The sequence below is a fragment of the Podarcis gaigeae genome (assembly GCF_964106915.1).
Source record: "Podarcis gaigeae genome assembly, chromosome: 17".
Classification (NCBI taxonomy): Eukaryota; Metazoa; Chordata; class Lepidosauria; order Squamata; family Lacertidae; genus Podarcis; species Podarcis gaigeae.
In genome coordinates, this window is record NC_139694.1 from 23,414,025 (window position 1) to 23,440,223 (window position 26,199).

At 40.8% G+C, this 26,199-nt stretch overlaps 1 protein-coding gene across 4 annotated transcripts; it reads left to right on the top strand.

Moving 5' to 3' along the window:
- Positions 1–1,804: 1,804 nt before the first annotated feature.
- On the top strand, positions 1,805–24,772 carry SMC2 (structural maintenance of chromosomes 2). 4 transcript variants are annotated; one of them, XM_083718459.1, is made up of 25 exons: positions 1,805–1,950; positions 3,908–4,120; positions 5,215–5,364; positions 5,533–5,655; positions 6,188–6,226; positions 6,322–6,432; positions 6,707–6,751; positions 7,412–7,645; positions 9,516–9,665; positions 10,239–10,472; positions 11,919–12,078; positions 12,613–12,730; positions 13,854–13,992; positions 14,412–14,531; positions 15,540–15,744; positions 16,258–16,393; positions 17,111–17,235; positions 17,701–17,894; positions 18,250–18,393; positions 18,720–18,914; positions 19,384–19,584; positions 20,502–20,618; positions 20,890–21,050; positions 23,189–23,336; positions 23,899–24,772. In XM_083718459.1, the coding sequence occupies exons 2-25, from the start codon at positions 3,953–3,955 to the stop codon at positions 24,091–24,093; spliced, it is 3,612 nt and encodes a 1,203-aa protein (XP_083574585.1). In that variant the 5' UTR covers positions 1,805–1,950; positions 3,908–3,952; the 3' UTR covers positions 24,094–24,772. The 4 variants fall into 4 exon arrangements, with proteins under 4 accessions (XP_083574585.1, XP_083574588.1, XP_083574586.1 ...); XM_083718460.1 differs by having other exon boundaries at positions 1,904–2,186; XM_083718461.1 differs by lacking the exon at positions 1,805–1,950 and adding an exon at positions 1,996–2,015.
- The last annotated feature ends 1,427 nt before the right edge of the window (positions 24,773–26,199 follow it).

Here is a 26,199-nt window from a genome sequence, read left to right on the forward strand (position 1 = left end):
ACAGCAGCTTTACACTATCAAGCACAAAAAGCCATGAATGTTCTTAAGTGGTATTATCCTGCTTTTTAATTTTGTGTAATTTTGGCCTAGAATGTTTGACTGGAGCCCTCTTGCATCTTACAAAGAGACATTTTCATCTATTTACAAGGCTGTTAAGGTTGCATTATTTTCTGCAGCTGCATGACCACAGCAGCCAGCATTAAACTACAATTTGAAAAGCTCACCCCCTGCCCCTTCCAATCATTATTTCCTGCTTTTCAGCTAGGTCTTTTTAAAGCTTCAAGGCTGCTTTGCTCCAACAAATTAAGTTCCCTACAGGTAAAGCTACCATATTCTTGTGTGGGGTATTCATGGCTTACTTAAAGCATGTTCCAACCAGCTGTATAGATGGTTGTATACCTTCCCAACCTTTCCTGCAGGTTTCCCATACAGCTGAAACCAGCAACTGGCACCAGACCAGAGCTTGCTTTTATCCTTCTCCCTCCCACTCGTTTTTCCTTTACAGCTATATACCTTTGATTCAATAGGTTTTAGGCCAAAGGCATGCAATTCACATCAAGCCAGTTTAAGTTCTCTAGTAGCTATATAATTTCAGAAAACCTATCATCCTACTCCTGGTGGCAAAACTGATGTTGCTTCAGAAGGGGATCCCAAAGAAAACAAGCTGCTATTGTTATCTGCAGTTTGTTTAAAAAACAATTTTGAGTAGTGAATAGAACAAATGTTGGATAGGAAAAAAAACATAGTTGCTGTAATTCCCAAGACAGTTAAGGTATCAAACCAACAACCCCCAAGTTCTAGTTCCTTATTCTCATTACATATTTCTTAAAACATGTCTCCTTCAGGATTGTCAGTGCAGAAAAATAGGGGGGAAACCTGAATACTGGAGGTAAAGCTCCTACACTTTCCAGAGTCTGCCAAAAAAAAGCAAACCTCTCTTTTACTCTCCTTGCTGAAAACTAATCTGATTTGGCTTGGCTTCAAACGGAATAGGAAAGGGGGGGGGAATTCCTGCATTCTTATATGGTGATTGCTGTACTTTTAATTTAATTTAACATCCCAAGACCATGAAGTTCTTATTTTCACTTCAGAAGCTGAAAATCTTCAAACGCCACCACAACCCAACCCTGCCCTTCCTTCTCGAGATGAAGTATTTTTAAGCTATTGAAGCAATGACTCCCAAGTTCCAGTCCCCTGTTCCCTCATTAAGTTATTTCTTTAAAAATTAAGAACAGCAAGTGCAGAAGGGGGAGGAAAAAACTCAATACTGGAGAGGCAGGAGCTACTACTTATAGAGAGCCTGCAAAAAAATAAAATAAAACCCCAGGAAACAAATGAGTGATCTGATGGTGTTTCCTGCTTGGCAGGGGGTTAGACTCGATGGCCCTTGTGGTCTCTTGCCAACTCTATGATTCTATGATAAATTGATCAAGCAAGAATAAAGGGAGAAAAAAATCCCTGCATTAGCTCAGAACCTGAGAGTATAGCGCTGATATCCCCACGGTCGCAGGTTCAATAATCCCCATATGGGGCAGCTGAATATTCCTGCATTGCAAGGACTAGATGACCCTCCTTATTTAATTTGCTAAAGCATTATAATCTAGAACCAGACCCTACAGCTCTGGCTTCCTAGCAGAAGCTACTCAAACCCCACCAGCACCCAAGCTCCACCCTTTCTCCCCGCAGCAAAAAATGAGCGGTGGCGGGGCTTCCGCGCCTTTTTATATCCAACGACCGGGCGCCTCCATCCAATCACGAGCGGCGAGGGTGGGGCTGTGCTCACAGCGCCTGCGCCGTTGTCTCCCAGGGTGGGGAAAAACAAACCAAAACAAAGCAGGCATCGAGTTGGACAGCTTTGTCTATGGACGTCTCGCGAGGCGGAAGGGGGAAGGACCCCCGCGCTCGCGCCGAAATTCAAGCGAGGGGAGGAAGAAACCGCCGTCGCCTCAGGTAAGACTCGCGGCTCCTCTGCTTTCCGAGGAGCCAGAATACAGAGATTACCTCACGCCGAATGTGCAATAATAATAATAATAGTAAGTGCAACTTGAAAACGGCCGCCTCATGTTTGCGCGCGCGTGTGTGCCTGTGTCGTGTGAACTGCGGAGGGACATCCGTGTCGGGCGACCCTCGTGACGCGCGTCTATGAAGGGCGCTCCGGCGTGTGACAGGGTTGCGGGGTAAACCAAGTAAGGGAACGGATCCGGGGATTTGTCCTGCTGCGCGCAGCCCTTTAATACAAAAATAAATAAACTAACTGGCCAATTCTGTCCCAGATAACTCGGTTCTGTTATCTCGGTTCTGTACACCCACGGGTGTAGCGCAGGGCCCCCAAACCAATCAAAATCAATACAAACCTGAGGTGCTGCACACCCAATAAAAGTCCTGGCTGCGCCCATCCTGCCCCCCAAAATAAATCCTGGCTACATCCATGCTGCCCCGCAATAAATTTTGGCTATACCCATGCTGCTCCCTCCCCCCATAATAACTCCTGGCTACATTATTATTCTTGTTATTATTGGATTTATATACCACCCTATACCTGGAAGTCTCAGGGCTGCTCCCTCCCCCGCAAAATGATAACTCCTGGCTATACCCATGCTGCCCCCCCAAAAAAATAATAACTCCTGACTACATTATTAGTAGTACTTGTTGAATTTATATACCGCCGTATACCTGAAAGTTTCAGGGCTGCCCCCCATCCCCAATAATAACTTCTGGCTACATCAATGTTGTCCTTCCAAATAATAAATCCTGGCTACGCCCATGCTGCCCCCCCCAAAAAAAATCCTGGCTACGGTGGCATGGCTGGTTGGCTCTCATTTATGAATGCCACCGCTGTGGGTTGGATTGAAGCTGCAATCCTAAGCATATAGAGAAGATAGAGAAAGAGCGTGTAGCATCACTCCAAAGGTGGGTAGCTCGGTTGGAGCATTGCTCTGACAACACCAAGGTTGCAGGTTCCGTCCTTGGATGGGACAGCTGCATATTCCTGCACTGGAGGGGGTTTGACTAGATGATCCTCGGGGTCCCTTCCAACTCTCTGATTCTATGGGATGAGAATGTCTGCCTGAGAACCCAAACACCCATGAAATGCGGCAAAGCACCAGCAGATCTGCGACACCTCTGCGCAGAAACATAATTTCTCTTGAATTGCGGCACTTGGGGCTTGAGTACACATAGGCCCACAGTTTCCTGTGATAGGCAGCTGTTTGAGGCATTTCACCTCAAACCAGCTTCGGTCTGACTTGGAAGCTGCGGTGCAGCCTCTGCACAGGTGACAGCTTCATTAAATGTTATTGTCATATTTATTAGATTTATATACCACCCTTCATAGGGTGCAGGGCAGTTCACAGAATAAAATACAGGATAAAAATAAGTAAATCAAAACAGCAAAACAATAATCCCTGAGGTGGCTCAGCGGCAAAGAAACCTATTGGATAATGAGCATCCTTTGAGGATGTCCCTACCCCGCTCTCTAATACATAGAGAGCAACGTAAAAATGCTTTTTGAAAGGCAGGGAAACCGACCTTGCTGCATAAATCTCAAATTAGTTGCAGTGTGTGTTGATTTCTCCTGTACAACATTACTGTAAAGTTAAGTCCCAGTGTGATTGCAATGCTTGCCATCTCATGCTTGTCACTTGCTGCATTGTGCCCAATAGATTCTTACTTTGTTTCATAAAATTTATACACTGTTTGATTGTAAACCTTCAAGCTGTTTACAAAAAGGTAAAAACAATAAAGAAATATTGGAAATATACAGAAAGTTAAAATACTGAAGCCGATTAGAATTCACTGTTACTTCAGATTTCTGAGCATCGGGGTAGGATCCATGAAGTATGCATGTTTGTAACTCACAGAATTATGACTCAAAATACAATTATGAATCAAATGCTTTCTTTCACAGGTTAAACAGTAGGTTTGCTTGGAATCTCCAGGGAGAGCAATCAAAATGTACATAAAATCAATTGTGCTCGAGGGGTTTAAGTCTTACGCTCAACGGACAGAAGTGAATGACTTTGACCCATTGTTCAATGCTATTACTGGCTTAAATGGAAGTGGCAAATCAAACATCCTGGACTCCATCTGTTTCTTATTGGGCATTACCAATCTATCACAGGTGAGTATATGCCTTAGACATCTACTGGCATCAATATTTCCATTCCTTGTTCTTTGGTGAGCTTAAAGTTTTCTTTGGTGAGTTTGAAGTTTTTGTAACAAATGCTAGAATATTACACATTCTTCTGATTGTTGTTGTTTAGTCGTGTCTGACTCTTCGTGACCCCATGGACCAGAGCACGCCAGGCACTCCTGTCTTCCACTGCTTCCCGCAGTTTGGTCAGACTCATGTTTGTAGCTTCGAGAACACTATCCAACCATCTCGTCCTCTGTCATCCCCTTCTGATTAGAGGAAAACTAAACATATAATTGCCTATTTTACTGTGGTGGAATGGTGATGACTCGGCATACACTGAGTGCAGAATTTGAAGCAGGGAATCTCTTCCAGTATACTCTGATGATTCAACTCTTGGACCTTCTACATGCAAAGCAGATGCTCTGTCACTAAACTACAACCCTGCCCACTGACAGTGCATTCTGAAGGAAAACAAAAACAGGCAGGGTATTAACCTGTCTTTACTCCATGTATAACTAAACATAGAATTTTGTACTGCTTATAATTATGACTAGCTAGGGGTACAAGTCCATTCTGGCAGCAGCACTTACTGAAACTTGTCCTGTATGTTTGCCTATGAACTGTTTGAGATAGAACCCAAAACTCAATTCTAATTTGCACTTGTGGCAGTTCAGGTTGTTTGTGGATCACTCACTTAAAACTATACAAATATTGGCTGGATTCTTCAGTAAAACTACAGCACCAATAGACATAATTTCCAGTCACATGTGTTTTTTGTATTCCAATTCACTGTGGGAGTTAGGACAAATACTCATTGGAATTATCCAACATGCAATGCTAAACCATTTTATAGACTTTTTTTGAGCTATATATAAAACTTCCCACAAATTTCATCATAAGATTGATTTTTTTATTTATTTATTTTAAAAAAGTGTGTTTCTCTCCTCAATCTTGTATAAACATTGTGAATGATGGCCCAAACAGTTAACTTCCAACTAAGTGTTTTAGACAGAACCCTATAGCCTAAGCATGCACTCTTGCTATCAATTGAAAATTACTGCCCTTTTAATGTTTTTCAGGTGCGAGCTTCTAACTTGCAAGATCTGGTTTACAAAAATGGCCAAGCTGGGATTACCAAGGCTACAGTATCAATCACTTTTGATAATTTTGACAAGAAGCAGAGTCCATTCGGGTTTGAGATTCATGATGAGATTACAGTAACAAGGCAGGTGAGCAATAGTTAGGCTCTGTAAAGGTATATTCTGAAATCCTTTGTTTATTTGTTTTTGGCATATGTAGCTGCACATGCCAAGCTGTCTAGATGTTTGAATACTGTAGCATCAGACTAGAAGGAAAATTATGCTTTGGTACATAATGAACCCTTGTTTCTTCTCAAGGTGGTGATTGGAGGCAGAAATAAATATCTAATCAATGGTGTGAATGCAAGTAATGCTCGAGTACAAGATCTCTTCTGCTCTGTTGGACTGAATGTCAATAATCCTCACTTTCTTATTATGCAGGTAAGCATATATTGTTATAAATATAATCACTTTTCTTCTTATTGTGTTGGTTTTTTTAGCAGGCAATAACTAGGGTGCAGGAACTAAGCTAGATCTGTTGGGATGAGCATAATTAGGATCCAGCAGATCTCCAGCTGTTTTTAAAAAATGGAATGGGATCTTGCAGATTCTGAGGAAGTCCTCTCTGGGCTGCATGTTTTATTATTATTGTGATTAATCACCTTTTACACAGTTGTCTCAAGGCAATATACAATAGAAACAGTAAAGGCCCCAGTTAACACAAAAAACAGCTGATACATTAAAGGTAGAATTAAAATAATGCAAAATAGTTATGGAAGACCAGTTAATGAATTGATGTGTCCTCTGCCAGGGACTCTCAATCTTTCCAGCTCTTAATTCTTGTAAGGACTGATGATGACCCTGCTTGGTTCAGAATACTATTCTTGCCTATAACTTTGTGCATTCCACCTCCACTTCCCTGAAATCTGCTAAAAGTCTGCTATGTTACTGATTGATTTTCATTCTGTATTAGGGACGGATTACCAAAGTTCTGAATATGAAGCCTCCAGAGGTAAGAATGCTGGAGCTTTTTCATTAGTGTTTCCTTCATTCATTTTGGAATTGATTATTTAGCCTGAGATTGCAATAACAAGTTTTTTGTTCTAGATTTTGGCTATGATTGAAGAAGCAGCTGGCACTAGGATGTATGAATGCAAGAAAATAGCTGCCCAGAAAACCATTGAGAAAAAAGAGGCAAAACTTAAGGAAATTTGCACGGTACTAGATTTTTATAATAGATTTTTATTTATTTTGGGAAGTTTGCTTTTCAGATATGGATGGCTGCTAAAGTTCCTCAAGGCGTAGATTAAGAGGAATGAAATGAGCTTTGACTCTGGTCCTGTCTGTCTCTTTCCTTAATGACCAATTTGGTTTTATTTACTCTTTTTAATTTAATTTTTCAAAGTCCATTGCAGTGAAAGTCCCATCCACTGAAAGTATGGTGGGAGCATTTGGAAAATTCAAAATTTTTCATTCTGTACTTTGTTCACAGATTTTGGAGGAAGAAATAACACCCACCTTGCAGAAACTGAAAGAGGTATTTCCCGTTTAAAATGAAAAAAATGTTTTACATTGCAAACCAAGGCATGTTTAAAGGTAAAGGACCCCTGACAGTTACGTCCAGCCGTGAACGACTCTGGGGTTGCGGCGCTCATCCCCCTTTACTGGCCAAGGGAGCTGGAGTTCGTAAACAGACAGTTTTTCCGGGTCATGTTGCCAGCATGACTAAGCCACTTCTGGCAAAACCAGAGTAGCGCACAGAAATGCCATTTACCTTCCCGCCAGAACGGTACCTATTTATTTACTTGCAGTTTGACATGCTTTTGAACTGCTAGGTTGGCAGAAACTGAGACCAAACAACAGGAGTGCACCCTGTTGCGGGGAAATGAGGCCTGGAAATGAGACGTTATTGTCGACCTTTCCTTGACGTGAACTAGTTTGCAAACTGCATCACTTTCTTACTATTCATAATGGTTTTAGTGAATGTGCTTCATTTTTCTAGTTTTCCTCTGAAATTCTTACATTCTCAATATACATTGCAGAAATATATTCTTGGAATCCAGTAATTTGTAGGTTTTTAAAAAAATAGAACTTCTGTTTAAATAAATGTGTTGGCCATGTTTTCTAATCTAATTACGCTGTTGCATCATAGCTGTTATTTCTGGTTATGGCTTATATTTCTGCTTGTCCTTTCCAGGAACGATCCTCCTACTTGGAATACCAAAAGGTCATGAGAGAGATTGAACACCTGAGCCATCTGTACGTTGCATATCAGTTTGTGTTGGCTGAAGAAACCAAGGCACATGCTGGTGATGTGCTAAAGGAAATGGAAGGGAACATTGTAAAAGTCCAGGAAGAGATGGTTGAGAATGAGAAGAAAGTGAAGGAACTTGGCGCAGAAATAGCTGAAATGGAAAAGAAAAGGGATAAAGTAAGACCAACTAAACTGCTGCCGTTATTTCTTATATTAAGCACATTTTTAAAAAGTTTTTTGTGTCTGGATTAAACAGAGAATTCCAACATGTGAAGTACATTATATTGACCATTTCCATATCACTTGGAAATGACATTTAAAGGCATAACACTTGATAAGAAATCTGCACTATTTGGTTAGCTGAATAACTCAGATGTTGTACATCAGAAGTAGAGCTTTTGGTATGAGTTCCCTGATGGCCTTTCCACTGAAGGTATCTTAGATAACTGGGATTAAAGAAATTGGATGGTTGAATTTGAGGCAAGAGGGTATCAAGATAAGAAACCTTTTTATAGTTTTGGTGCTTACAGGAGACATAGAAGATAATTTTGGAAGTTGAAGCTGACAATTTCTTCAGCGAATCCTGTCCTAAAGCATGATGCTGTGAACACTGTTTGGCTATAAATGGAACCATTTGTATACAGCAAAGTATGCACTTGTTTATAGCACAGTTGGTACAGAGATATTCACCAAGCAAAGCTGTTAGTATCAAATAATACATTTTTTAAAAATGCATCTCTTAGCGGGGTGGGAATTTGATTGCCCTCTAAGAATAAAAGTTGCTGACACAGCCTATTACTTTCCCATTCCTTTCTACTTTCTGACATTATATCTACTATCCATAGCAGATGAACTTTCTAAAAAGAGATTGCAGTGGAAATGCGGAAGAATTGTAATCAAGGAGAGGAGGTGTAGGTGGCCTTGTGCAATTAACCCTTCATTTAATGCTGACTTAAGTGCTTGCAGAAACACTCCTATTCTTGGGGATGGCCCAGCTGTGGGTTGATTGCTGGCCTGGATCATGGGATTCCCAGACCCAGGTGAAGGTAGTTATATAATCATGTCAGGTACAGGTAGCTGAGTCATTAAGTGTCTCCTGCATGGAGCAGAAAAAACCATAGAGCTTGAGCAAGGAAGGGGGAGCTTTGAAGCAGACCTACACTGTTGCAGGTCTTGCATCGCTGTCTGGACCGAGATCCAGTGTTAGAAACTCAGATATACAGTGGTACCTCAGGTTACATACACTTCAGGTTACAGACTCCGCTAACCCAGAAATAGTGTTTCAGGTTAAGAACTTTGCTTCAGGATGAGAACAGAAATTGTGCGGCGGCAGCAGGAGGCCCCATTAGCTAAAGTGGTGCGTCAGGTTAAGAACGGACCTCCGGAACGAATTAAGTACTTAACCCGGGGTACCACTGTATAAGCTAATCACCAAATGGTACCTTAAACCTAGGTTATGGTTACCACAGGGGAATGTCTAGGTACACCTCTTTTTTTCTTCTTTATTTTTGCTGTGAAAATTATTTTTCATTTCATTTTTATACCACATATTTTAAAGAAAAAAAATTTTCAAAGCGGTTTACAACACATTAAAACATCCAATAAAACAATCCAGAATAAAACAAATTCAAGCTTCAAGGAAAATAATTCAGATCCTTTTCTAAGTGACATTTTGCTTTCCCCATATTTATTTACCTACTCTACTACCGCTGGGGCTCCCTATAGCAGGAAGTGGGGATTCTGTCATCTGGTATTTTGCCTGGTAAAAAGCAAGGAGTTATTGGTTGTTTGATTAGTATTCTATGTTAAGGCTTGATTATTGTTTGCTTTTCTATCGTGCAAAGGAGGAATTGTTTAATCGTTGGAGGAGTTCTGTACCCTTGTGTGCATGTGAAGCCATTTTGCTTCATAAAATTCAGCCTTTCTCCACTGGTGGTCTGCATTTGCTTCAGAGATCCTTAACAAAGAACCATTTTGCCTCTTCTCAGCACACTTGCAAATACACAAAACACATAAGTTAATGATTGATACTTTAAAATATTTGCAGGAATTTAGTGGTGTTCTCCATTCACTAGAAGAAGCTCTTGCAGAAGTTCAAAGAACAGATACTAAAGTGCAGAGCACGCTTGACATCAAAAAGCAAAACTTGCAAAGTGAAGAAGAAAAGCGTAAAGGGCTGGTTAAATGCATGGAAGAGGTAAGCAAAGAACACTTTGTTAAATTATACACTCTTGTCTTCTCTTTCCCCTTAATGTTTACTCTCGTACATTTTGGTAATATGCATTATGTACTTCTACAAGTACTTGTGTCATAGAAATATATCTTAACGTTTGTAAAGGTAACATAAGGGAGCTGGGACTGCTTCATGATTGCAGATATTGTGTCCCACAGAGGCAGGGCACTAGGTTGGGAATCGAACAGTGCAATCCTGCACATGTTCAGTTGTATTTGTTTCCTTAAAAGGCTGTTGCCCTGTGAACAATTACAATGCCCCATTGAAACCAGTAGGACTTATGTGCGGGTACTTTGAAGATGGGGGTCAGGGTCTTGTCAATCACAAATTCTGCCTTGGTGCCATACCAAAATTTGTGGACAAATTGTGCTGTTCTTCGGATCCAGGCCATGTAAGATTAAATGTGACTGATGTAGATTTGGAAGGGTAAGTGCCTTTAAAAAAAAAGTCTGATGGACTTTTTCTGGTCAATTGCATCTAATTTTTGTGGGCTTCTGTGTGCTTACAATTTGTATACAATTTTACATTTTCTTGTAGGACTCTAAAGCTTTAGTGTCAAAGGAAAAAGAGGTAAATAAGATTACGGATGCACTGAGTGCTCTACAGGAGGCAAATAATAAAGAGATGGAGGCTTTGACTGCAGCACAGCAGCACTTCAATGCTGTATCTGCTGGTCTGTCCAGCAATGAAGATGGGGAAGATGCTACTTTTGCTGGACAGATAATGGCTTGCAAAAACGATATGAGCAAAGCAGAAACAGAAGCAAAACGAGTAAGAATCTATCTTTGCATCTTTTGGTGAGGATAGGAATCCTTAGCCCAGGCTTCCTCAACCTCAGCCCTCCAGATGTTTTTGGCCTACAACTCCCATGATCCCTGGCTAGCAGGACCAGTGGTCAGGGATGATGGGAATTGTAATCTCAAAACATCTGGAGGCCTGAAGTTGAGGAAACCTGCCTTAGCCTTTAAAATGACAAATATATTGTGTTATGAACATCTGTAGGATTGCAACTTAGGAGGGCAGTGACTTCCTATGAAGGCAAAAGCAACAATAAACAAGCATCCTGCATTCACCTCTGCTAGTGACAGAGGTGACTTTTTCTTAAAAGCCAATTCCTACATCGAGCACTTTTATAATCCAACTCATTTTGGAAAATACTATTCTGGAGTGCAGATGCTAAATAATTTGAGTAGGTGTATGGCAGACAGAGAAGCAAAAGTACCTCTTTTATTTTTCGTTTATCTTACTGCCTGTTAGCATTTTTCAATTCTTGATAGCTATTTATCAATATTACTCATATGTAGGGTTAAATATTGGAAGATTTATATTAGGGATAAATGAGGATGTGTATTGGAAGGTGATGGACAGAAGATAAAGGGACCTATTTAAGAGACAGGGTGAGAGGCTAAGAAAGGGTGATGCTCTCCTAGGTAAGAGCTCGGATAAAATAAAATGGTGATAGAGGCCTAGATAGATAGATTGATATGTTGAAAAGTTAACAAAATGGAAAGAGAGGAAAATACCTTTCTCCCTTTTGGAAAACAGTGCAAACTAAACGGCTCCTGAAAAGAAGTAGAAGCATGTGAACATAGGGGGCAGAAATGATTATCAAACTTCTGCATATGCTGTTATATGATAGTGATGTTACAAATATTTCATATCCTACTGTGGAGAAAGTCTCCTTATCAGGCAAAATATATTGTATTATCCCTATTCTTCACTCTGGGCCCGCCATCACATTTTTTGTTAAAGCAATGTAATGGAACAACTGCTTTTTTAAGCAGATTATAACCAATCACTTTATTTGCATGCCACCTTTCCAAAGTGAAAACCATGCTAAAGGCATCTTACAACATTTTTTAAAAAAACCACTTGATTACAAGCATAACAAAAGTAGTCATAAATAAATAAAACATTGAAAAATACGTACCCAGTCAAATCAAACAATTTCTGCATAAATACATCATAAGAGATGAAATAAAGATACAATAATAACAGCCCCCACCCCAACAAAAAATCCTAAACACTTCAGCCCAATCATGCATATGTCTTGGCCGTAAGCTTTACTGACACGTCTGAATGAAGCTTGTGTACGTTTGCAGCCTATATTTAGTGGTTCTAGTGTGAAAAGCCTTACTAATAACTTCATGTTCATGGCAAGGCGAGAGAATGCTTCCATATAAGCAAGGTTCCTAGACTTTTGAATTTTCCTTGCAGGCTCAGATGAAGCTGAAACATGCTCAACAAGAGCTAAAGACCAAACAAGCTGAAGTGAAGAAAATGGATGCTGGCTACAAGAAAGATCAAGACACCTTTGAAGCTGTCAAAAGGCAGAAAGAGAAACTAGAAAATGAAATGAAGAAACTCAACTATGAAGGTTAGCTTAGGACTAAGTGATTGAATGGTGAAAACGGTTGGGAGTAGAAGGAATGAGGAAACAATTTATGGAGGTGTGAATCTAGAAGTAAATGTCTGGATACTACTGAGAAAGGAGGTAGCACAGAATTGCTTGTGAAATTCAACAAGGCTTTTGCTTGTCATGCACAGGTGTGTATTTAAGAAACTGCTATCCAGCAGACTTTTGGTGAACAGCCCATGTTGGACAAGATGTGAGCCAGACATAGAAGTGTGCAGGCATGCTAATGGTCATGCATATGCATTAGCACATGCTAACATGTGCCATGAGTTTAAAATGCAGTCAAATGGGGCATGGGCCACCTACGTCTTGTGCCTATGTTTAAAATCCCCCCTAGTAATTTGTGGCACCTAAATCAATGCTCCTACCAGTTTAGCACATTTTGGGTGTTGTATTATTTTAGTTAGATATGGGCTGTGCATTTCCTCCTAAACAGCTTCATTTTGAAGTTATGTAAACTGGGTTCTTCTTTTTTTAATTTCTTTGTGGTTCTAGAGAAAAAAGAAGAGACCCTCTTGGAAAAACAAAGGGAGTTGTCCCGCATGGTTAACCGCTTGAGAGAGTCCTATGAAAGGTTAATGAGCAAGTTCCCCAACCTACGCTTTGAGTACAGGTAAAACTACAGACTCATCTTTTCCATTAAAATGTCCTATTTTCAAACATAGAAGCTGAGAAAAAATATATTCTGATTTTAGATAGAATTGCAGTGCTTCAGTCTGGAAGCTATTAATTAGTCAAAAACATGATTTATATACTTCTTTTACTAGCACATTTGTTGCATTATGCCTTCCCCCCTTTTCCCTTTGTTTTTTTTTTTAATCTAAATTTTTAATAAAAGCTTTCAACATACAATAAAAATTAACTAAACTAAATAAAGGTAGAGAAGAGAAGAAACAAAAAAGAAGAGACAGGGGGGGCAGAGAAGGTAGGAGGGAAAAGGGGAAAAAATAAAATAAAGAGCCCTCCATCAGCGGTCAGTCTTAATCCTTACCACCCACAAAAGGGGGGTGGATCTTCCCAGCTCTCACCTGGGAGCTTCCATTTCTTCTTCTAGCCTCCCACCCTGGGAGTTCTTCCCTTCCCTGCCTCTCCCACAGGGTCCTTCATCAGTCCTTCATCACCTTCCTCCTCAACCCAATATAGAGGACATCAAAGAACAAAATATAACCTAAACAAACTCAAACAAACAAAAATGGACAAAAGCTAAAGACCATTAAAAGATAATAAAAAAGAGATAAACGAAAGAAGTGGAAAGGACTTTCAATGCTCCATCTGCCCATTATGTATATTAGGGTTATTCAAAATATTAAAAATTGGCTGAGTGTTAATAGGCAATTAGATCACCTCAGGTGTAATGAGTTCCAATCTCAAAAAGAGTTAAAAGGCGGTAGGTTTTGCTGACCTGATGTCTTAAGGACTATTATGCAGTCTCTGAGACGTTACTCCACATCCAATAACAATTCTTTGTCTCCATGTGACGAACAACTGCTTTCAGAGGTAAGTGAGGTTCATGCCAATTAATCTCCCTATCTTCAAAGGGAGAGTGTGATGCCAGGATTCATCCTGTCTATCGTAAATCATTGCATAATTATCTCTTGTCAGAGCATCGATAGCTAGTCAGCCATTCCCCCTCCCCCCCCCCCCAGCTTTATGTTGTTCTCAGGCAATACATTTGAATTGACTGATAATATTTAGCAGCAGCCATATTACGACTGATGGTTGTTGTTCATTTTAAGAGATCCAGAAAAGAACTGGAACCGAGATCAAGTGAAAGGCCTCGTTGCATCTCTGATTACGGTGAAAGATATCTCTACAGCAACAGCACTAGAAGTAGTTGCTGGGGGTCGACTCTACAACGTTGTGGTGGACACCGAGGTATGTTTTTCTCAGTAGGATAAATAAAAAGAAAATATCTAGGCTTTTTAAAGGGGTTTTTTACACAAAAGACCCTAGATGTGGCAGCAGGGTAACACTAGACGGCAAAGTGCTGCCAGTCCTAGCACTCAACAGGTGCATGAGGCACCTGTTTGAAATTGGGTCTATCTCATTCACAAATTTTATGGCCTTATTCATATCTTAAGACTCAGAATCACAACTAAAGCTTGTCTAACGTGAGCTTCATACAGTTTGAAACATAAGCTAGGTGTGAGTTAGAAATTAAACCTATAAAACTTTTCTACCTTTCAGAAGTTGTAATTTATTACTGCTGCAATCTGTTATTAACTCAGCACCAGCTATGAGTTAAATGGGTTAGTATGTAAGTGTAATTTTTTGTTTTTGTTTTCTTCTGTTAGCTTACTGGGAAAAAATTGCTAGAAAAGGGCGAACTGAAGCGTCGCTATACCATTATTCCACTGAACAAAATTTCAGCGAGGTTTGTTGAGAAAGAAGCTATCAGAGCGGCTAAAACCTTGGTATGTTCTTAAATAATTTTACAAATTTTTTTCCAGCATGCTACTGGTGAATTATTTCACTTTATAAGACACCCTACATGCTCATTAGTTTTCTTATGATATGATTTACACTTCTATGTTCTGTATACAATGGTACTTCAGTTTTTGTACATCTCCATTAATGAACATTTTGGTTTCTGAATGCCATAAACCCGGAAGTAAATGCTTCGGATTTTGAACACGCCTCGGAAGTTGAACATGCCACGCGACTTCCGTATTGAGTTTTCAGTTTTCTAATGTTTTGGAACTCAGAACAGTTTTCTGGAACAGATTACATTTGAAAACCGAGGTACCACTGTTTATACCAAATGCTTCTTTTATAGGCTGTGAATTTGGGATCGATGATTTTGCGGACTTCTGGACTTCTTAGGTCAGGCACGTCTGAAATCTGTTTTGGGATTTGGGAGCCTAATCCGGCCTGCTGGTCGGTTTAATCTGGCCCCTGTGGCAGTTTATTTCTTGGGGTAAAATCCTTTTTTAAAAAATGAATGTTCACTTCATCAAATCTGGCCCTCTTTGAAAAAGGTTTGGACACCCCTGTCGTAGGTGGTCTCTGTCTGAGCAGTGGGTTGGTGAGAAATCACGGGGCAACCATCACAATTCAACCAATATATCTGTTATACAGTCATTCAGACAGATACAGCTGGGGGGCGTGAGCTTCTAGACTGGCTTCCCAGGAGAGGTGAGGTGGTGGGCAGCTCTGCACAGTGTAAATGCATCAATAAGAGTTCAGGCTGCTTCTGCTGCTGCTTCTCCATGACACCAATCTCCCTGCTGCCTTGTTTCCCTCCCTCCTCATAAGCACCAATGACCTACCTACCAGGAAGCTAGAAAAATGATTCTTCCCTCCGGTGACCCACTTCTGGATTGAATGAATAGGGGAGAGCAAGTTGTTGAGTCTCACTGTTTCTAGTGCTATTTGTTCTCTTTTTCTCTGCCGTGTTAATTCTTTTTTCTTTTGGACGTTAGGTTGGTGAAGACAGTGTCCATCTGGCCCTTAGTCTGGTGGGATATGAATCTGAAATTCAAAAGGCAATGGAATACGTTTTTGGAGGCACGCTGGTTTGCGATAACATGGACAATGCCAAGCGAGTTACCTTTGACAAAAGGATAATGACAAAAACGGTCACCCTTGATGGAGATACCTTTGATCCTCAAGGCACTCTGAGTGGAGGTAATTGCTGCCTTTTATTTCATATTGCACAGCTATAACTGATTTTTTGTTTTCTTTTTGTTTGGCTATACTGAATTTGGATTCATTTATTTGCTTGCTAAAGACTGCATTTCTAGTTTTATCCCTCTGTTATAATGGACAGATGTGTTTGTACACACTGTTTACCCTGGCTTTTGAAACTTGAGATGTATATTTTCTGTGACTGTAAATTGTTTTAAATGGTTTTTAATATTGTGCTTTAATTGTTGTAACCTGCCCTGGGACTTGAGCGTGAAGAGCAGGTAATAAATAATATTTTTAACAATACATGTGGATCACTTGATGCAGCATAACAAATTTCACCCTGCAGACAGAGCGTTTGTGTCACCTGACATTATTCCAAAGGCAACCCTTTTCATCCAATTGAATTCATCATAGATAGCTGTGGAGCGACTGGATTGTGCTTGTGTAGCTTATGTATTCATTGGTCTTCATTCAAGCAGCTGTTTACGTCTTTCTTCTTTCATGAACCAGGCGCACGACCACAATCTGCTTCAGTTTTGTCCAAGCTTCAAGAAGTAAAAGATGTGCAACAGGAATTGAAAGCAAAGGAGGCTGAATTGCAGTCAATAGGAAGGGAATTAGAAAGTCTGCAGGGGACTGCTGAAAAGTATGTATTGTCAGTACTTACTTTTGTATAGAAACCTGAAGAAGTTTGCCTCACTTAAAGCAGTATGAATGTTTTATAATGCTGTATTTCACGGGAGGAATTGGGTCTTTTTCCCTAGATAAAAATCTGTGAATAAAAAACGATGTATAGAAGCTTAAACTTCTACAGATAGTTGGTACAAGCTGGCTTGTAGTAATGCTACTTCCGTACCAATTAAAGAGCACAGTTGACTAATTTTGTGTGACATCTGTACTACAGAAATATTACAATTATCACAAAACATTTGTTATGCTTGTTATATGATAAAATGAGAGGGACAGGAATGTGTACACTACCTTGAGTTCCTTGGAGGAAAAGCCAAGATGCAAATGCAGTTAAATAAAAAATCATTAGAAAGTATTGCTACTATCCAGTTCAATTGCTTTTAAAGATACTTGTATATAAATACTTGGGGACACAGGTGGCTCTGTGGTCTAAACCTGGTTCTGGTTCGCCAGAAGCGGCATAGTCATGCTGGCCACTTGACCCAGAAGCTGTCTGCGGGCAAACGCTGGCTCGCTGGCCTATAGAGCGAGATGAGCGTGCAACCCCAGAGTCGTCTGCGACTGGACCTAACGGTCAGGGGTACCTTTACCTTTTATATAAAGGTTTTATATAAGTATAAAATACTTGGGTGAAGCACTGGTTGTTGTTTATAAAATGTTTAATTTTTTAAAGGTATCGTCAGCTGAAGCAGCAATGGGAAATCAAATCTGAAGAAGCAGAACTATTGCAAACCAAGTTGCAGCAAAGTTCCTATTACAAACAGCAGGAAGAATTGAATACATTGAAAAATACAATTGGTGAGAAGAAAACAGTGATAGCGTATTTTAACTGGCTGTATGTACTTTGGGTTAGAGTCTGCAAGCCGGTTGCTTAGCAAGGGAAATGACTTTTTAAAAATAATAATCATTTTAAAAGGTAAATTAAGTCAGTGTGGTAATTTGGTAACTTTTTTGTATTTCTTGCCAGTGGTTAATGTTTATCTTTCTCCAAAGGAGAATTAGCCTCTTTAATCTCCAGTAGCTTTCTGCAAAGTGCATTCTACATTGAGTCACTGGTGCTTGACATCTGTGGTAGCCAGGCAAATCATTTAGATCAGATCCCAGCCTCACAAAGTGGCACAGGACTGGTATTGCTTCGGCGAGAGCTTGGCTGGCGTGATGGGCTCCGTTTCCTTGGGGGAGGGGGGATTTTTTGCTTCAAACAGAATTGCTGTAGAATCTTTCTGCCCAGAAGTTTGTGATCAGCAGCCTCTTCCTTTTCAGAGGAAAGTGAGGAGACTTTAAAGAAAACAAAAGAGGTTCAGAAAAAAGCAGAGGAAAAGCTCAAAGTGCTGGAAAACAAAATGAAAAATGCCGAAGCAGAAAGGGAGAAAGAGTTGAAAAATGCCCAGCAGAAGCTTGATGGAGCCAAAAAAAAAGCTGATGCTTCCAGCAAAAAGATGAAAGAAAAAGAGCAGGTAAAACTTTTAACAGTGTAATGGTGCCCAAACATTTAAATAGTCTTGAAATTAACTGAAAGTTGTGATTGTTCCTAAACTAAACTGGGGGAGGCACTTAGGTGGTCCTTAGAAGACAGTTGGATGTGGGAAAGCTTTCTACCGTCAGGAGAACCTTGGAAAACATTTGCCCAACCCACCTTGAGAGTCTAGTGTGCTTAATTTCATTAGCTGAATACCAAGCAAGTGCTATCTGTGTAGCACAGATAATATGAATGCTTTGGCAGGAGCAAATCCCACTGCGTTCAGTTGGGCTTGCTCCCAAAGAACTGCAGCCTTAAGGGGTGTTGTTGTTTTGTTTGCTTGCTTTGTTCAGGAAGCTGAAGCTCTAGCACTGGAACTTGAAGAGCTAAAACGGGAACAAAACTCTTATACGCAACAGATTGAGGCGGTGAATGAAGCTATAAAATTGTTCCAAGAGCAGATTGAGGTCATTTCAGCCGAGGTAGCAAAAAACAAGGTAAGTCTTGTCATTCTGGTTTAATGAAAGAGGCAACCTGACATGTCCTCTTGAACTCTCAAGCTTTAAGAAAAGAGGGGCTGATGAGTCAATACTCCAGAGTATCCTAAAATACTATGCTGGCAAGTCCCATTTTTGTGCTTGCCAAGTCCCTCTGTTGGCATTCCGTTTTGTCTCTTGAATCACATCTTGAGAGTGATTTAAATCGTAAATGCTTTATTTTTTGTTTTGAGTTTTAATACGTTAAAACTTACTACTTTAAATATTTCCAGTCCACATTTAATTTTAATCAATGTGGGGAGATAATTGTCTCCTTTGCTGTTCAGGAATCCGTAAAGAATGCTCAAGAGGAACTGGCTAAGCAGAAAGCAGTGGTGATGGCCCAGGATAAAGAAATCAAAGCCAAATCTACAGAGGTTGTGAAATATAAAGAACAAAATAACAAGGCGCAGCTTAAGATCAAGGAGCTGGAACACAATGTCAGCAAACACAAGGAGGAGGCTTCTGATGCTTCTGCAAAGGTATGTTAACATATCTACTTCCTCACCAGTGAATAAGATCCCTACTTCTGATACTTTTAACTGTGTTTGAATTTAAAATATGCATATTGTGGGCAGAGATGAATTCTATGGGATGTAATGACTGCTGAGTGCATTGCTTGTTCATCTCCCATTACCATTGTTTGGCTTCCTTTATCTATGTGGCTGCAAAAACATTGTGATCCTACTAGCAAATGCAAGATTAATATCCCAAACAGAAGCTTCCCTAACAGATTTCCTCCTCTCATTGCAAGATAAACTTTCATACCAAAGATGAAACACAATATCAACGCTGAACCCAATAAGTTACTACCTGAGGTGTTTGAGGCTTCCCACATCACAGTTTGGAATTGCTGTGCTAAGAGTTATAGAAACCTTTTCTTTGGGGGGGGTAGATGAATATTACTCTATAAAAGTTCTAAACTGTTTTTTGTTGTTGTTTTTTAAACAGGTTGCCAAAATGCTGAATGACTATGAATGGATAGCTTCAGAGAAAAACCTTTTTGGCCAACCAAACACAGCTTACGATTTCAAAACTAACAATCCAAAAGAAGCTGGCCAGAGACTTCAGAAATTGCAGGAAAAGAAAGAGAAGTTGGGCAGGAATGTCAACATGAGAGCTATGAACATGCTTACAGAGGCAGAAGAAAGAGTTAAGTCGCTTCCACTCCACTCTTTCCCCGTGCCACCTCCCAGTTACTGTGTACACAGCCATACCATATCCTGCATTACCCTACCCTAATGTGGAAGCAGCGTGTTTAGATAGTGAACAACAAACTGGATGGCTTTAGATGCCTAACTATGCAGAAAGCAGGCAATATCTAACTTAACATGTCCTGTCAGCACGATGATTTTCATTTGTGCAGTGCCTGCCTCAAGCTCTCCCCAGATCTGCTCCAGAGAGTTGAGAGAGCCCCCAGAGTAAATTTAGAGGGTATGTAGCGGAGGAGAGTGTCAAAGGCAGAGAGGGGAGTTTTCCATTGAGCAAGCAGAAATCCTTGTGCTGATGGAATGCTTTCGTTGGATACTGCCCAGTGTTTTTCTGTCTACTTCAAGCAAAAGACCTCCATAACATTCTTAAAGGAGTCATTCAGGCTTTCTGTTAATGAGCTATAATTATTAGCAGGTTTGTACCCAGCTGCCTAAAGCATTCAGGTGCCTGGTCCCAGAATGGCCAGCCCATATGATATGGAAAAATGCAGCCAATGGCAAGAGGGGCTGTGACACTGCTGCAAAGAGAGATCTTCTGTGACATCAGAGCAGGACAGCCAATGGCAGCAAAAAAGGCAAAAGAGGCTGTTACTGGTATATATTAGAAGGATTCTGCTTTTTGTTCCAAACTATCAGTGTAGTATCAAGCTTCTGCAGCATTGCTTCATACTTCCACACCACCAAATAAATACTGACAACTCCACAAAGCACTAAAGTCCCTGACCCTACAAGCACCTTCTTTACCTTGCTTTTGTGAAATTGTTCAAACACACACTAAAAATCAAGGAAAACTGCAAGTTCTACAACCTAATCTGCCCCATGCCAAGTCACATGATTTTCAATCTTGTCTGTTTCTAGTACAATGACTTGATGAAGAAGAAAAGAATTGTTGAGAATGACAAGTCTAAAATTCTTGCGACAATTGTGGAGCTTGACCAAAAGAAAAATGAAGCTTTAAATGTTGCCTGGCAGAAGGTAGGTCTCTTTAGTTTGATAACTCTTCTGTCCATGGGCTCAAGAATAAACTTAATTTCATGGGTCTTTTTTTAATGGATTAACCAAAATCCATTGTCCATTTAACTATTACTTGAGATGCACAAAAGTCCCATCAAGCAAAATGAGTGGCAAAAAAAGACCTTTGTTGCCTATGGAATTGCTGTGTGCTAGAAATGGAAGCCATGATTCAGGTCTCGGTCTTAACTCAAAAGAACCTCTAAAAATATGATGGTTGCATTCAATTTCCCAGGTAAACAAAGACTTTGGCTCAATTTTCTCAACGCTTCTGCCTGGGTCCAATGCTATGCTGTCTCCTCCTGAAGGCCAAACTGTTCTAGATGGTCTCGAGTTCAAAGTTGCTTTGGGGAACACCTGGAAGGAAAATTTAACTGAATTAAGTGGGGGCCAAAGGTTAGTGTGATATATATATATTTATATATATTTATAAACGCAAATGTAGCACAAAATCAAAATTGCCTTCTGTCCCTTTCCCATCCTTGTCCTATACCGCAGGGATATCCATTGTTTTTTATGATACATTGTTCTGTGTAATAGTCTGGATACTGACCTTGTTAAGTTTCATGAGTTCAGTGAAAAAATGGTGAGATGTTCTTAATACAGTGGACGTTCGGGTTGCGAACGTGATCCGTGTGGGAGGCATGTTCGCAACCCGCAGCACCATGTCTGCACACGTGCAGGTTGCGATTCGGTGCTTCTGCACATACACAAAGCACAATTTAGTGTTTTGGTGCATGCGCGAGCACCGAAACCCAGAAGTAACCTGTTCTGGTACTTCCAGGTTTCGGCGCGTCCATAACCCGAAAACGCACAACCTGAAGCATCTGTAACCTGAGGTATGACTGTAATAGGTGTCAGGGAACTGCCATCAGCTCAGAGGCGAGAGGTGGAAGGGCAGTTGTGTTACAGGGAGCCTCCGAAGATCTTGCGAAGCAGTTCTTCCTCTGGTGAGGAGGGAAGCCCCGCCTCCAGTGGGGAAGGGACACAGGGATCAGAAGATGCTAGGGAGAGCCTCAACACCGAGCCTGAGCAAAGAGGAGGGGAGGCAAGTCCCCCTTTGCCAATGCCCACTCTACGCAGTAGGTTTGCGCTCAGAGAGGGGAGGAGAAGGGTGGGGGGGTCACACGACTGTTATGCTTGGGAAGGTATAAGGTCTGCCCACTCCCAGATTCTGCTAGCGACTGAGCAGACATGGACTTGCGATGCTCTGCATTGTAAATAGTTTTGTACAGATAATAAAGCCTGGAAAAGACATAACAATAGGAAATAATAAAAGAACAATAGGAGTTGGGTAGCTAAACTAAAATAGCTGCTAAGAAATCTGTCAGAAGGTTTAAAAACACAACTGTGGGCTCGGCCTCCATTAAGCTAATAAATAGTTTTATATGTGTGGAAATGTCTATAGAGGTATAGCAATGGGGAAAGTACAGGCCTCAGCTATACTGTGGTCTGCAATTTCCGAGGCTCTTTATTCTGGTGTCTACAGTATGGGGAATGCAGAGTGGTGCGTGAACTTGGTTTTGGAGAAAAATACTGGCCAGAGGAGGGAGCAAACTGACAAATCTGACTAGCCCAAAATGAGCTCACCTGATTATTAGGTTCCTTGGGAATATTCACTTTCTTGGGAACAGGTCCACTTTGGAATCCTTGTGGGTGTGGCAAGGTGGTCCAAGGGCTGCTGACTCTCCTTCCCTAATTTGGAGAGACAAGGAAGATGGGATGCATACTAATGCTTACTTGCTGTTTACCAGTTAGTGCATAACCTGCACTCATTAAAATTGGTCCAACTGCTCTGGCTACCGATTAATTTCTGAGTTCAGTTCAAAGCAATGATTTTGTCTAGTAAAGTATTATGTAGCTCAGAACCCCAATACCTCAAGGGCTTCCTCTCCTCGTATGAACTTGCCCAAATCCTGCAGTCTTCATCAGAGGCCCTTTCTCCGTGTGCTTCTCCTGAGGGAGGTACACATAATGGGCACGTGGAACAGACCCTTTCAGTTTTGGCCCCTTCTCTGAAATGCTTTCCTCAATGAAGCATACCAAGTATTGTCAATTTCAGTTTTTTGACAGCAGCTTAAGGCATTTTCACTCGGTCAGGTATACTCTTTTGTGGCTGGCTGATTATAAGACTTTATTGCGTTACTGAACGAGTATTTTAGATATTACATATCATAAAATGTTTTGAATCTTTTTGATGTTATTCATTTGTATTTTATCTTGCTAAGTTGTTTTGAGATTCTTTTAGTACAGTGACAAACAAATGTAGCAAGATTTAAACTGAAATCTTCGGTGTGTCTAAACTGTTTATGCACTTGAGGTTTACATGATGTTGTTGTTTAACTCAAAATTTTCAAGACCTAGCTGTGTCACTTTGCATTACTCTCAAAGACAGAAGTATTGTGAAGTATTCATTAAGTACTTCTATTCCAGAAACCTAAAAAAAAAAGTGTCCGTTATTGAAAATAGGGATACAGGTATTCACATATAAAACCTGGGTGTGTCTGGTTCTCTATTTTTGTTTTGCGTTTCAGGTCTCTTGTGGCTTTATCTTTGATATTAGCCATGCTTCTCTTCAAGCCAGCTCCAATTTACATCTTGGATGAGGTAGATGCAGCCCTTGATCTGTCACACACCCAGAATATTGGACAGATGCTTCGAACCCACTTCAGGCATTCCCAAGTAAGAAGCTAGTAACAATGAGTGTAATTTTCACAGAGTATCTTCTGAACAAATGCTTCTGGGTCTTGGAAGGGTTCCAGTTCTCTCTCTTATCAGGTGTACTGTACATTTGTTCATTTCTGTCTCAGTCGCTCGTTCTTTCTATAAAAGTAAGAGGAATAAATGGAGGTTCTCACAGAATATTAAAAACACTATAAATCATCAAACATTAAAAACTTCCCTAAACAGGGTTGCCTTCAGATGTCTTCTAAAAGTTGTATAGTTATTTATCTCCTTGAAATCTGGGAAGGGTGTTCCACAGGGCAGGTGCCACCACCGAGAAGGCCCTCTGCCTGGTTCCCTGTAGCTTCACTTCTTGCAGTGAGGGAACTGCCAGGAGGTCCTCGGAGCTTGGCTTCAGTGTCCAGGCTGAACAATAGCGCTTAGGCAGATTTTAGCTGTTGTTCATGAGAGGACTGCAGTTAGACAACTGTTGCATTCCACCGATAACTTCATTTCATATTACAAAAGGAAGTTAACTGTTTCAAACGTATGCTTAACAATATGCTTTTTCGGTTCCTAGTTCATTGTGGTATCGCTGAAGGATGGTATGTTCAACAATGCAAATGTGCTCTACAAGACGAAGTTTGTGGACGGCATTTCCACTGTGGCACGGTATACTCAGGCTCCAAATAGCGGCACAGCCAAGAGGGGAAAAGACAAAAACGAAGCGTCAAAGAGCAGAGGCAGCTGTCTGACAACATCTATTCCCGTTTGAAACTATATGATTATATTATACAAACCTGTCTTGTACCTAGTAGTGATGATATTTCATATTTTTTGGATGGAATTCAAGCTACTTTTTGCAGCTGCTAAACTGCTGGCTTTGGCTCAGTTTTATGTTTATATTTCTGAACTCCTATCATGGCAGTTCATCAATTTGAGGCAGCTTTAAATGGTAGTAAAATCTAGTAGTGCATCATTATTTTTCATTTAAATTCAAAAATTTGTAAATATTTATTACTTCTATTCTCCTGTTGTGGGCTAGTATATATACCTTTTAAGCACTGAGTAAGTAATTTGTTTGCATTTCCGATACAGTAAACTCTGTGCATTGAAACTGAACTTACTTGTCTCTGTTTGATGATCAAATTATTCAACAGAGCAGGGGGAGCCAACATGGGTCACTTCAGAGGTTAAAGGACTCCTGTAATTCCTGACCATTAGTCATGCAGACTGGGAACTGATGGGAGTCCGATAAGCTCTGGAGGTCACCAGGTTGACTATCCCTACAACAGAGCTTAACTCTGAGTGGGAAAGAGGGAGGGTAAGAATGACATAAAAGATCGTCTGTAACACTTACTTCTCAAACAATGCTAAACTCTTGCTATACCACTTTCTTTTTGTATAGTTAATGAAATGTTCATCTTTGATTTAATAAACCAGTTTGAACACAATGGTCTCTTTCTGCTCATTGCTTCTGAGTTTACCACAGAAATTGGTAAAACAGGCTTAGCATATTATTTTGCATATGATTAGCAAGGTTGTTTTTTTTTTTTTAAATTACCATAATGGGCAGGTGTCTTAGACATAAGCAGGCAAGGAGGCAATCGGAAGACAGTAAAGTTCAGTTGGGCTGGAACTGCCAAATTCTGGTGTTAGATGCATTTAAAACTGATTCCTTCTCTAATCCTAGTTGTACAGGGAGGATAAACTGCCTTTCTATTCTCTCTGGCCTGGCCTTACTAATGGTTTTTGCAAACGTGCATCATGCGTCTCTGTGTACCCGGCACTCAGAGGTGAACTGCACCCCACAGGGATCCCTGTAGAAACATGCTCTCCCACAGCACACTGACCTGGCACCAAAACGGGCATTTCGCCAGCATATAACTGGCAATAGAATGATCCATCCAGAAAATGAGATGCTCAGTATTGCGTAATGTGTGCAAATCCTAACAGTCTTTCATTTGAATCATTGTCTGTCTCTGAGGAGGGTGTTCCTTGCACAGTTCATAGTCCTTCACAGAAAAACCTTAGCTCACCTCAAATATGTAGAAGGCGGTACACTATGTACGTTTGGGAATTGGGCTAGATGATCCTTGAGGTCCCTTCGAACTTGACAATTCAGTTTCTAACTATAAAGGTGAGAGGACGACTCTGGGTTAGGTATCTTGGCATGGTTTGAAATTAGTCTGTTAAACCACTCTTTTTGTCGTGATCCTCAGATTATGTGGCACTGTTAGATGTTTTTTGTTTGGCAAAACTCAGTTTGTCTTTTTCTGTCTTCCTGCAGGCCAAGAGGAGGTTGTGGGGGGAGTCTTTTAAATCACTTTGTAATGTGAATATAGACCTGGGCTGAGCAGCAGAGGGCGATCTTAACATAGCAGTGGCTGTAGCTGAAAAGAGCAAGCCCGGGTTTTGTTCATCTCTTTTTGGCTGGCCTTTCTATACTCGCGTGCAGGAACATGATGGCACTTTGAAGCTTCTTAAAAATGTGGGTTGGTACAGCGCCACAGTGCTTTTTAAATGTACCAGTAAAGGGGAATATGATGTGCATCTTCACAGGCATTGTGCTGCTTTCCAATGCATCAAAGCGTAGCCACACCATGGGGTTATGCTGCAGCAGGAGCAGGGGGCCACATTTCCAATGGGGGGGGGGCAAAGCTAGAGGCAAAAGGGGACAGGGCAATGAATGCACGAGTTGCCATTGTTCAAAAGGCACTATCAAAGTTCAAGGTTGCATCCCAGCCAGGTGGAAACATTTTTGGTGGAAATCATGGCCAGTGAAGGGTCTGGCCTGGGGAGAGTGCTGAGAGCCGGTTAGAGAAACCTGGAGGGCCACACACAGTCCCCGAACCTGAGGTTCCCTACCCATGCGCTACAG

Excerpts from the sequence above, each read along its gene's own strand:
- SMC2 (XM_083718459.1), top strand. The coding sequence starts at position 3,953 with ATGTACATAAAATCAATTGTGCTCGAGGGGTTTAAGTCTTACGCTCAA. Across the intron at positions 4,121-5,214 it reads GCATTACCAATCTATCACAG|GTGCGAGCTTCTAACTTGCA; the intron begins GTGAGTATATGC and ends AATGTTTTTCAG. Across the intron at positions 14,532-15,539 it reads TCAGAGCGGCTAAAACCTTG|GTTGGTGAAGACAGTGTCCA; the intron begins GTATGTTCTTAA and ends TTTGGACGTTAG.